The sequence below is a fragment of the Caenorhabditis remanei genome, chromosome V, assembly GCF_010183535.1.
Source record: "Caenorhabditis remanei strain PX506 chromosome V, whole genome shotgun sequence".
In the NCBI taxonomy this organism is placed as follows: Eukaryota; Metazoa; Nematoda; class Chromadorea; order Rhabditida; family Rhabditidae; genus Caenorhabditis; species Caenorhabditis remanei.
Genome location: NC_071332.1, coordinates 1,254,560 through 1,266,845, shown reverse-complemented (window position 1 = coordinate 1,266,845; position 12,286 = coordinate 1,254,560). Strand labels below are relative to the sequence as shown.

Below are 12,286 nucleotides of genomic sequence, written 5' to 3'. Positions count from 1 at the left end.
ACATAATCTGTACTAAAATAAATATTTTAAATATTCAAATGTTCTTAAAGGGCAACCCATCATGCCCATTTTCAAATGCCTCCTTCATATTATTCTGTAGTTTTATATCATCCACAGAACTCATTAACGATCCGCCTGCTTTGCATCCAAGTACAGCCATGTAAAACGCTAGAATTGTCTCCAGAATTACCAGAAAACTCAGAATGAAATCGCACACGATGGGTTCGGTTTCAGAGACGAAAAGTTTCGCGTCGGCACGGGGGAAGATATACGGGAAGACTGGGAACAGGCCTGGAAAAAAGGAAATTGGCATTAGAGCGCAAGTGACAAGCAAACTCACCAAGAATAAATGGAACCACAGCAAAAACTGTCTGCAGAGCGTTTGTAGAGAAGCAAAATAAAGCAGCCGAGTAACTATTTTTCTTGGCCGCGTACATACCGACAAGCGGTGGGAAAAGAGCAAAAGTGGCGAAGATTATCTCGATGCCGATTGCCCAAAGAGAACCCCAGAAGATTCGGGCGCATCCGACGGAGAAGATTCCAATGCACACGAGGACCTGGAATAAAAAAACATTGGTGAAGTTTGAGAGCTCGTATCGGACACCAGGACAATTCAATTGTTTCAAATTTGCATTCATTCAATAGCCCTAAGCAAGAACTTTATGTTTGCAGTTGACAACTTTTTGATAACTTTTCTAGCTTTTGAGATATGTTCGTTTAAAGATAAACAACTTGAAGCGAGAGACGCAGATAAACTAGAGTGTCTAACTTCTCTGCGCCCTCCCTCTCTCTCTCTCTCGTTTGCAGCATTTCAACTTAGAAGACATGTATCTCAAAACCGTGAAGGACTACCAAAAAATTTTTAACTGGAAAAATAAAGATCCAGAAATGTAGATAATTTTTGCAGTTGACAACTTTTTGAAAGCTTTTCCAGTTTTTGAGATATAAGCCTTCAAAGATAGGCAACCCGATCGGATGAGGAGGGTGACGCAGAGAAAGCAGACAGGCTAGCTTCTCTGCACCCTCCTCCCTCTCTCGACATTTGCAGCATCTCAACTTTAAAGACGCGTATCTCAAAACCTAGCAGAGCGATCAAAAAATTGTCAACTACAAAATTGTAGAGCATGAAATTTCACACATCTTATTACTTGTCAACTTTTTGATAACTACTTTCGCTTTTGAGATATAAAGCTTCAAAGATGAGCGTTAAAACTAGAAAGGGGGAGAGAGTGCAGACAGTCAGACACTCTCGCTTCTCTGCACCCTTCCCCTTTCTCTCTTTTTCTTTACTTTAAAGGCCCGTATCTCAAAACCTAGCTGAGCTATCAAAAAATTGTCAACTACAAAAATTGAGTACTAGATTTGATAAACTCGAATATCAAAAATTTGAAAAACTAACCTGCAAAGAGCAAACCAAACTGATCATATTCCAGCTGAGATAGTTCGATCTCTGCGCAAGCTGATTTGCCACTGTCCTTGGCGACGGTTTCTGCTCCATCATAGCCGCCGGTACAAATGCTCCCATCTGGGACAATGGGACAGGGTGTCCCATCGATGGGACAGCGGACGCAGGGCGAGAGTGCATTTGGAATTCCTGTGGTGGCCCGTGAGGATAGAACGGCGCCGCGTGCATTGCTTCCATGGGATCCCTGGGATCCCGTGGAATTGTGTTGAACGATGGGAACCTCTGAGCCATCGGATGCATCGGTGGCCCCATTGAAATCGGAACAAATTCACTATGTGGTTGTCTTCCGTGACTCATAGATGAAGCGGATCTGAAGTGCTGTCCTGGTGGAGGCGGTCTGCCCCAAGTCAACTTCTGTTCCCTTGTCATTGTCCCCCCAGCCGCACTCTCCGGTCGGGCTCTTCCAACCCTCGGCGTCGCTGGAGCAGATGGTGGGGACACTTGCTCTATATTATCAGTCGCATAGATGAATGGAGACATCTTTGGAGGTCTTAGTGTCCCACTGTGCACTGAATCTCTCGTTGGTTTGGGTGTCCGATTCAGTGTGGCTGCCTTGAATGGAGTGTATGAATAGGTCTCTTCACCGGATTGCTCGGCATTCCACATTTTCGTGCCATCCTTGTATTTCTTTGGTTGGAATTGTTTTGAGAGAGTGCCGGTTCCGGTCATCTCGGCGCCAGCTGGCGCGCCGTCGTCGTGATACTCATCGTGGGTGTCCACGTTTTGGAAGTAGGACTTTGGCTGCTGGCTCATTACTGAAAATGGGTTTTGTGGACTCAGAAAAAGTGCAAGATGAGATTGAGCACTAGATTTTGGGAAGGGGAATATTTTTTCTAGAAAAAAAATTGCATTCGGGGGGAATAACATATTTGAGAAATTGGAGCATTTAAGAAGAATTCAAATCTAGAACTGGGACGGATTAGAACCGGTTTTTATTAGTTTTAAAACGTGCGGTTCTTATTAGGGAAGTTTGACTCATTATCACCACTTTTTAAAATTTAGAAAAGCGTCAAAGGCGCACCAGCCTCGGAATTCTTTAAAGAAACGCAACGGAGATATTTAGTCTAACTTCCAATTTCGTCCGTGAAAACGGTATTACTGTAAACGCGTCAAAGATGCGCCAGTCAGGTTTTGTAAGATTGCTTTAAAAAGTGAATAAACTCAAATTGTCAACAAATTAACCAAAAGCGTCAAAGGTGCGCCAGATTCAAAATTCTTTTTAAAAAGTGGTTAAATTACATTTGATTTCAGAAAACCCCATAAGAAAAACGCGTCAAAGGTGCGCCAGCTTGAAAATTTTTTTCTAAAACAAGTGTTACAAGAAACTTGATAATAAAACCTGACTTTAAGAAACGCCTACAGAAAAACGCGTCGAAGGCACGCCAGTTTCAAAATTCTTCTCAAAAAGTGATTGAATAGAGAGCGTCAAGAACCACATAAAGAAATACGCATCAACGGAGCGCCAGACACATAAAAACGACACAAAAATTCAAATTTTCAAAAAATTTAAAATTAAAGTTCCTTATCAAAAGTCATCAGAAGGAATATGAAGTTGTTCAGATATTCGAAAATAAAATTAGGCCCGAACGACGGATTGAAAGAGAATTGGCCGAAGGAATGTGATAACTTCTCGGGGTGGTCTCTATTCACTGTCTGCGTCTCTCACTCTCCCACACTATTTCTCCGGCTTCCGATTCCGAGACCTTGAATTGATCCCCCTCCCTTTCAAATCGGCAACAAAAGAGTGTCGTCGTCTCCATCTCTTCGCAATAATAAGAGTTATCAGTGGGGAAACGGAATTGTATAATGGAAATGGAGAGGAGGAGGGGTGTCATATCAGATATGCAAAAATAGAGTAAAATCCAATTATACCTTCTGTTTCCTCTCCCTCATTTGTTTTTCTCCTCCGTTCTATATTGAACACTTGTCTGAATACTAATAGGAAATATTTCAGAAAGAATAGAGAGTAACGGCCGGCTAGGAAACAGAGAAACATTAGTGAGGAGCTGAGAGCTTGAGAAACGAGGAATTGAAATCTGATACCTACTAATAGTTGTGTTGACATATTGACCTGTGTGGACAGGTTGAAAAACTGTTGGGAGCATCTGAGCAGGTGGGAGGGGAATCGCAGATATAGAAGACTATTATGGTCTTAGACCCACTACGGGCTGGATGACTATTCGTTAATGTGCCGCGGGCCGGGCTAGAATGGCTTTTTTGGCCATTTTTGCGTTTTTTGGCACTTTTTCCCGGCCCGCGGCACAATAACAAATATCCATCCCACACAGATTTGAAAAGCCCGTATCAAAACTGTTACGGTTTAAAACCGGGAATTGAATCCATACGTGTCATCCGGCCGTTCGGGTCGAAAAACGATGATGGGAAATCCGATTCGGGGAGAAAAGGTCGGTTGCAAAAAAGTTTTTTTTTACAGTAACTACACCGCTTTTTCGCGCCTCCGCCCTTTCTCCTCGAACTGTATTTCCCGCTTTTGTGGTTCCCGGTGGAAAAGGTCTGGAACATAGAACTCGTTGAGATCTACATTTTGGTATATTTTGAGCTCAAAAAACTCAGTTTGAAGCGAGTTAGGCGCCGGCCCGGTTTGCAAGTATGGTAAAAAGTGATAGCTTTGCTGCAAAAAAAGCCTCAAGAAATGTCAGTAAAAAAGTTGTAAAATGGTGGAAGGCGGAAAGCGAAATTCCGCTCAACCTTGAGTGAAAAACCACCGAGCGTGTTCGTGTTTTTTTTTCAATTTATATCGTAAAAAAAGAAGAAAAAACACGAAATTTTGTTGAAAAAAGCAAGAAAACGAGAAATCGAGAAATAAAAAGAAATAATTTTGTCCGAGAGGACTACACGGGGGCAAAAATTCGCATGGGAAAACTCTTCCACCTAGGCTCCTTTTGAGCCGGGAAAACGTGAATTTAGGGCATTTAGAGCGATTTTTAGCACATGCTCCAATGATGAAAGTTGTTCAGAATTTTCTGAAGTATCAGAATCTGAAATAAAAAATATGACTTCAGTCCTCCTTTAAACAACTTTTTTTTGCAATTTTGACGCATAGTTTGCTTAACTGAGCGGTGGTATTGCAAAAATGGGTGAAGCGTAATTATATTTTTGAGTTCAATAAGGCATGTTAAAAGTTACATTTACAAAAAAATTGAAACTCATCCCCTCTTAAAACTAGCAAAGAGGAAGTTGAACGGGTCAAAAGCCCACCAACACAACAATCTATACTATGAACCGGACACACGAAAAAAAAGGGAGAAAGTGTTTCTTTTTTTTGAAATTGAAGGTGAAACGAAATGATGGATAAACCAAGATAAGATACAATCTTTCTTGAGAGGGGAGGCACACCCAAAAATTTGAAAAAAGAGAAATTAGGAAAATGGGAAAAAACCGTTTTTCCCGAGACTTTTTCCCCATGCTTAGCGGGGAAAGAAACTTGCAAAAACCGCGAAGAGGGAACGTGTTCTTAGTCATATCTCGATTATCTTGTCGTCTTTCGTCGGCGGGGCGAATCACACTTTCTCCTCTTCTTCCTTCAGAATTCCGAACAGAGAGTCCATCCAATCAAGGAGTGAGATTGTAACATAGTCTCTCTCTCCAGGAGATCCATGATTAATTGTTTCGGGGATTTGTATAGAGAGAGAGAGAGAAAAGGTTAGCAAGTTTGTCTCAGACAGGTTTTTGACCTGAATCTGAATCTCAGAGTGAGAAAGAGAAAGATACGGGGGGATTAAGTTTTGATAAGCGCTGGTGATTCTTCTCATAACATAATCACGTAATTAACTTGATTTGTTTGTATAATGCAGGTGCGCTCTAATTGTCCGTAAAGCGCACTGGCACGTTTGAGTTATAGCAATTATGCTGCACAGAGAGTTTGACAGAGCGCAAATTCAAATTCATTTTCCAACCTTTACGATAGAGCGCGCTGACCATAGGTATACTGTACTACGTGAAATTATCAAAACGTCATTAAATTTTACACCAGTTAGCCGAAATACTAGCTTTACTGTGGAGGTCAAAAAGTCAGGGTCACATTTTAATTTCCTTCTCCCTTTTTCTTCCTTTTTCTCTAGACAACTAATTTCTTAATGCTACGGGATAGCCAATTGACCACTTGACCGTGATGATCTTTTTATTTAAAAACATCAAGTTTTGTTAAAATTTTTTGGTGAAACTCTTGAATTTGATATCTTTGAAGCTTGGAGTAACTTCCTTACTAATCTTAAAAGCGACAAAAACCTTACAACGTCAAAAAACAGGGGTGCCGGGATTGAACCCCGGTAGCTCGGAGCGTGGCGACCGGCTCGTTACCGGCTGCGTCACTCGCAACCGAGTCGGCAACTTGGCTTCGCTGCCAAGATAAGCTGGTGAGTCGCCAGTTCTTGGGCGCTGCGTGACTTTCAGGAATTTTCAAAATAAAAATCAAACAAAGAAAAAGGCATTCATTCTGAAAACGAATAAATACTATGACAAGAAAAAGCAGAGGGGTGTTGTGAGTTGTTGAGTTGTTTGTACAATTTTTTGGAAAAAAATTATCTCCAGTGTCCAGTAGAGCGTATTTACTTTCCGTACCATCCACCGTATGGTCCTCCTCCGTAACCGCCTCCCCATGGTCCTCCCCAGTGTCTTCTTCTCCATCCACCACCGTATCCTCCCCATGGTCCGCCACCATATCCTCCGTATGGTCCGCCTCCGTATCCTCCATATGGGCCGCCATCTGGAATTCAGATATATTCTTTTTTAGATAATCGAGTTCTGGAATAAACTTACATCCCCACTGGGCATCAACAATAGCCAAAATAGCGCAGAAAAGCACCACAAGAAGTAGAGAAGTCGTTGAAATCATGTTGATGATATCAAGTGACAATCTCTATTTGCTTTTATACCACTCCAGACTCCGCCCACAATTTCTTGTTCTTCGCCCTACAATGACTTCGTCTCGCCAAAAAACGTCATCTTCTTTTCGATTCTGACCAGAAGGTCAGAAGACAAAAATGACCTTACCTTTCTGTGACGGTCTTCTGACTTTGAAATGATAACGGTCGGTCTAATTCATTTCGAGAATTTCGTTCTTTAGTTTTTTCTTTCGAAGTAAATAAAATTAAACCAAATCAATTTGACCAGTCCCCGATGACGATGACATCATCGGCTTCTTCTCCTTTCTTCGCTGAATTATTCCCTTCCTTGTTATCAGTGTAACGCGTGACACTGTAATAAGTGATATCCATTTCTGATTTGTGAGAAGAAACATGGTCACAGTTATAATCTGATCAGATCAAGATGGATGTTTACTTTGTGTCTTCTATCATGATATCATTGAAAAGCTGAAGGCGTGAGGATTCTGAATATGTTTTTAGATTTTGTATAGGGGCAAAAGTCACTGAGATATGTAGAAGGCTTTGAAAGAGCAAGGAATATTTTTAAAAAGATTTATTGAAAGAAATTAGACTAGCGTCACCCGCCTGCCGGCGGGGTCCGCTATGCTTCCCGGGTCTTCAAGAGTTCCAGGGCCTGCGGCCCTGAGCCAGAGTAAAACCGGGCCTTCGGCCCTGTTGCCCTGTGTCAGAAATGCTTCCCGGGACTTTAAGAGGGAATCGCCGCATACTTACTCCTAATTGAAATGAATGGAATTAAATTTGTCACTGGTTTGGCCTTGGTCATTGAAAGGTCACGAATGTATTTTCACTGAAAAACACTTAAAAATACAAACTTTTCAAGCTAAAAAAGTGAATTTTACTCTACGGCTCACAGCTCGGCCACCAATGATGTTATCACACCCAAATTTTCCAGGAATGACGGGACAGCCTATTCCTAATTGTTGCAAAAAAATTAGGTGAAAATGTGAAAAACGGACAAAGTTATTAACGGTCAACAAAGCGTGACATTTTTGCTAGTGAGAAATGAAAAAATTGTAACGTTTTTCAAATTACAAAACATTCACCCCCCATACCTAGTGGGTTTAAGAAGAGAAGGTTGCAGATACAGTACCGCTCAAAAGTATATTAAGTTTTGCCATTTTCAGTTGAAAACGTCCAACTTTGAGATTGTGTCATGGTAATACTTATTGTCCCATCAAATAGATTTTTAATGGATCATACAAATAAAAGGTAGAGCTCCATTTTTGAAGTTGACAATTTTTTTGTACGGACACTCCCTAGCAAGTTATATATCGTCGAAGTAATTTCTCCCTCAAATCGAATCTTTTCAGTGCAAAATAGTGCTATTTTTGAGCTGTGCCCTTAAAATGACCATAACTCTCTAGGGATTGTCCGTACAAAAAAGTTGTCAACTACAAAAATGGAGCTCTACCTTTTATTTGTATGATCCATTAAAAATCTATTTGGTGGGATAATAAGTATTACCAAGACACAATCTCAAAGTTTGGCGTTATCAACTGAAAAAGGCAAAACTTAATATACTTTTGAGCGGTACTGTAGGGTCCTGAAATTGACAAAATTATTATTATTGTTCCCAGATAGCCATAAAAAGTGTCATCAAAATTTTAAGGATGTAGGCTCCATGTGTCGAAACATGATAACATGTGTTGTGAAGTGTTTTCAATTCAGTAATACAATTGGTGATACGTTGAATCGGATCCTGAAATTGGATTTGATCTGAAAAATCTGAAAAAACTGTAACAATATAAGAAAAAAGTTAGTTTTTATAAGATTTATTAAGAAATGAGTTAAAAAGACAAAATTATTATGAACAATTACTTCTTCATCATCTGGAGACATTTGCGCATCAATGGAGTTGTTTTCATCGTAGATGCTCCATGTTGAGTGAAGGTCCTAGCGACGGCAGCAGATGGAACTCGGCGAACTTGTGTAGGTCCTTGTAGGGGAGCAGATACTTGGCGACTTTTGTTGACAGTAGCAGTGGCAATTGGGATAGTTGGCGGTTTTCTCTGGATTCCTTGGTTGGAAGGGAGTGGGAGGATCTTCGAGAATTGGCCGGATTTCTTGACTGAAGTCGAACCACCAATTTCGATAAGTTTGGTCTTGGGTGCTGAGTTTTGCTGGAGAGCCGACGATTTTCCAATTCTCATTGTCAACTTATTCAATTTTTCCTCTTGTTTCTTTTGTTTCTTGTCCATTCTCTTCTGGTAGAACTGCTTCCAAGTGTATTTCTCCTTCTTTCTCTCAACGTACTCAGGGAACTCTTTCTTGAACTTCTCCTCGAAAATATCCTCTTCGGAGATGGTTGGAGTGATAGAGGCGTTCTTCTTCGATTTCCCAGCAAACAACTTGGTTTGGGTTCGTCTTGAGTCGAATTGACCATCGGAATTTTGAACGATAGTTTGGTTTGGAGCCATGTTGAAAATAGGAAGTAGAGATGAAGAAGAATAAGGAATAATAGAAATAGTAAGAGTCAATAATAAGTGAGAGCAAAAGTGTGCTATGACAGTAGTCGTGTGTCAATGGGAATGACTGAATGAGAGTAACTGATGTCTCTTCCGAATGAGAGGGCGGGGCTTGACGGCGCGTTCGCACTCTCGAATTCACACGTCACAGTACAGTATCTTCACATAATTAAAAATGTATGATCCAAGTTTCTCAGAAAATCAGATTGTGTTTACGAGTATATGACAGCTCAATGAATAGCATACTTTGTGGGAAACTTGGGACATTGAAGAAGGAGTCACACTGTAATACGGATTGACCCGCAATATAAAAAAGATTAGATAAGAAAAAGTCTAAAGCTTTCTTTTTGTAGTTAACTGTATAGGTATCGATTAGAAAAAAGCAGAAGGGTCATCTACTTGAACCATGTGGCTAGTGTCGGGTTTAGTTACAAAAACTGTCAGGGAAGCTAGATACTAAAAAGTTGTCAACTACAAAAATGAAGACCTAGATTTGATATACAAACGCATAAAATTGGTACAAAAAGATAATTTCCGGTGGCAGAATATAACCAGCTGTGTGAGCTGCTTCCAATTATGCGCATAGTTAAGCCTCTATCGAATCCTGAAATTGGGAAAGACTCCATTTGAAAAAAAACCCCAGGAACCAAATAAGAACAAGATTCGTTTTTTATAAGATTTATTAGAAGAGAAAAACACTGAAAAATGATTGTAAAGGGTGGAAGAACTATTAAAAAAGAAGTTGAATTAGAAAAATTATTATTTTTATTAACAGTTATTTCTTCATCATCTGGAGAGCTTTGCGCATGAGAGGAGCAGTTTTCTTCGTTGAAGCACCATGCGGAGTGAAGGTACGGGTGACGGGAACTGGAGAAACTCGACGAATTTGTGTTGGTCCCTGAAGATTAGTGGAAACTTGGCGCGGCTTGGTGACAGAAGCAGTGATAGCAATGAGAGTGGTCGGCCTTTTCTGGCTAGCTTGACTGGTGGAGAGTGAGTGGAGTCTCGAGGATGAACCGAATTTCTTGACTGAAGTTGAACCACCAATTTCGATAAGTTTGGTTTTATGGGCTGATTTTTGCTGGAGTGCGGAGGATTTTCCAATTTTTGACACCAGCTTATTCATCTTCTCTTCTTGTTTCTTCTGTTTTTTCTCCATTCGCTTCAAATAAAATTGCTTCCAAGTATACTTATCCTTCTTTCGCTCAATGTATTCTGGGAATTCTTTTTTGACTTTCAGCTCGAAGACGTCCTCCTCGGAGATGGTTGGAGAGGTTGGGTTGGTCTTCTTCGATTTTCCCGCATAGACCACGGTTTTTGTTCTGACAGAGTCGAATTGTCCATCGGAAGAGTGAGCGGGGAGAACGAAAGTTTGGTTTGGAGCCATGACGAAAGCAGGAAGTGTAAATTCAGAAGAATACGGAGTAATTGAAATAGCCGGAGTCAATAACCAGAGAGAGCAAAAGTGTGCTATGACAGTAGTCGTGTGTCAATGGGAATGACTGAATGATGTCTCTTCTGAATGGGAGGGCGGGGCTTGACGGCGCGTTCACACCCTAGAATTCACACGTCACACGTACAGTATCTTCACATAATTAAACATGAACGATTGTTTTGACGAGTATATGACAGCTCAATGAATTATACCTTTTATGGGAAAATGATGAAATTGGATAAGGAGTCACACAGATTGACCCACGATAACAAAACTTGTAAAGTAAATGGATCAAGTCTAGAGCTTAAGGGCTCCGTAGAATTAAAACAAGATAAGATTTTTAAATAAAGATTAGCAAAATTGTTGTGTGTCGGTGTCCGGTGGTAAAAAATATAACCAGCATAAATGTCATCTACTTGAGAAAGGTGGGTCATCATAAAGACGGACTATAACAGATCAGGGAAACTAGATACGAAAAAGTAGTCAACTACAAGAATAAAGGCCCAGATTTGATATACAAAATTAGAAAAAATTGGTACTAAAAGATAACTTGGGGATTTCGTGGCACACTTTGAAAGTTAGGTCAGCGTATTAGACTGGATATAGTCTCAAAGATACAGTACTGGCCATAAAGAATGCGAAACTTGCAGTTTTCAGTTGAAAATGGTCAACTTTGTGAGTGTGAGACGGCCTCCCTGATAGTCTCACAATATTTATTGTTTATGGACTATACAGATTACAAGTTAAGCTTCATTTTTGTAGTTGACAACTTTTTTGTACGGGCACTCCCTAGCAAGTTATCAATCGTCAAAGAAATTAAGAGAAATTTTGAGTTTTACTTTGTCGATTGATAACTTCTTAGGATGTGCTCGTACAAAAAAGTTGTCAACTACAAGAATGGAGCTCTATTTGTGATATACACACTTTATAAACAATATATATTGTGAGACTCACAAAGTTGACCATTTTCAACTAAAAACTGCAAGTGTCGCATTCTTTATGGCCAATACTGTTGTCTCGAAGATATGAACATCTGAATGAAAATTATGTGTACAATTTGGAAAAGTGAATAATTTTCAGATTTTCAGGAATCGTTGGTCTATCTGTACATACTATGTCATGTGATGTGCAAACACGCTCAATCGAGAAATGAAAAAAATCAAAATAACGTCATTTTTATGAGTTTTAAGCTTTCTACTACATTTTTCCAGGTTTCTGTCCCAACGTCATCTAAAAATGCAGATTTTCTTTCATAGAATGATTTATGGACATCTATATACCCTCTACAATTCGTCATACCTCCTGTCATCCCCACTTCACATCAACCTTCAAAAACGCTAGTAGTCCTCAAAGTCGATTCTTCCAACAAAATAAATTAACCCATTGGTGTTCTCAATTCTTCCTCTTCTCCTTTTCCTTCTTCTTCTCTTTTTTTCCTCATTTCCATTTTTCGCGTGCACACATACACACACCCCTCCACCAACACTCGATAGCCCTGGACGACGGGGGCAGCTTCTTCGTCAAATTGGAGCAACGACGACCATAAAAAATTATGCTGCGGGCTCAACGCGCTTTTTTGCCTTTTTTAAGGGTTTTTAGAGGTGTTTAAGGTTTTTAAGGGTTTTTAAAGGTTTTTTAAAAGATGTTTTATGGGTTTGAGAGTTTTTAAGGTTTTTAAGGTTTTTTAGGTTTCTAAGGTTTATAAGGTTTATTAAAGTTTTTACGGGTCCTTAAAATTTTAAGGTTTTCAAGGTTTTTAAAGGTTTTTTTGAGGTTTTTAAGGTTTTAAAGGTTTTTTTTTAAAGGTTTTTAAGGTTTTTAAGGTTTTTAAAACAATTTTTTTAGGTTTCCATAAATTATGCGGACTCTACGCTTGTTTTTGCCTTTTTTGAGGTTTTAAGGGTTTTAAGGGTTTTTAAGGTTTTAAAGGATTTTAGGGTTTTAAAGGTTTTTTTAAGGCTTTTACGGTGAAAAATATACCAAAATGTAGATCTCGGCGAGTACTATATCTGTG

The 12,286-nt window shown here is 39.8% G+C and overlaps 4 protein-coding genes across 4 annotated transcripts; all 4 read right to left on the bottom strand.

The window, feature by feature from the left end:
- Window positions 1–34: 34 nt before the first annotated feature.
- GCK72_016640 (uncharacterized protein) lies at window positions 35–2,218 on the bottom strand (the record flags this gene model as incomplete). Its single annotated transcript, XM_003092351.2, has 3 exons — window positions 35–291; window positions 341–557; window positions 1,400–2,218. The coding sequence occupies 3 exons, from the start codon at window positions 2,216–2,218 to the stop codon at window positions 35–37; spliced, it is 1,293 nt and encodes a 430-aa protein (XP_003092399.2).
- Window positions 2,219–6,033: 3,815 nt separating this feature from the next.
- Window positions 6,034–6,320, bottom strand: GCK72_016639 (uncharacterized protein; the record flags this gene model as incomplete). Its single annotated transcript, XM_003092349.1, has 2 exons — window positions 6,034–6,191; window positions 6,245–6,320. 2 exons carry the CDS (start codon window positions 6,318–6,320, stop codon window positions 6,034–6,036), a joined length of 234 nt encoding a protein of 77 aa, XP_003092397.1.
- A 1,866-nt stretch (window positions 6,321–8,186) lies between these two features.
- GCK72_016638 (uncharacterized protein) lies at window positions 8,187–8,789 on the bottom strand (the record flags this gene model as incomplete). Its single annotated transcript, XM_003092344.2, has 1 exon — window positions 8,187–8,789. The coding sequence occupies one exon, from the start codon at window positions 8,787–8,789 to the stop codon at window positions 8,187–8,189; it is 603 nt and encodes a 200-aa protein (XP_003092392.2).
- Window positions 8,790–9,612: 823 nt separating this feature from the next.
- On the bottom strand, window positions 9,613–10,224 carry GCK72_016637 (uncharacterized protein; the record flags this gene model as incomplete). Its single annotated transcript, XM_053731601.1, has 1 exon — window positions 9,613–10,224. The coding sequence occupies one exon, from the start codon at window positions 10,222–10,224 to the stop codon at window positions 9,613–9,615; it is 612 nt and encodes a 203-aa protein (XP_053580514.1).
- Window positions 10,225–12,286: the final 2,062 nt, after the last annotated feature.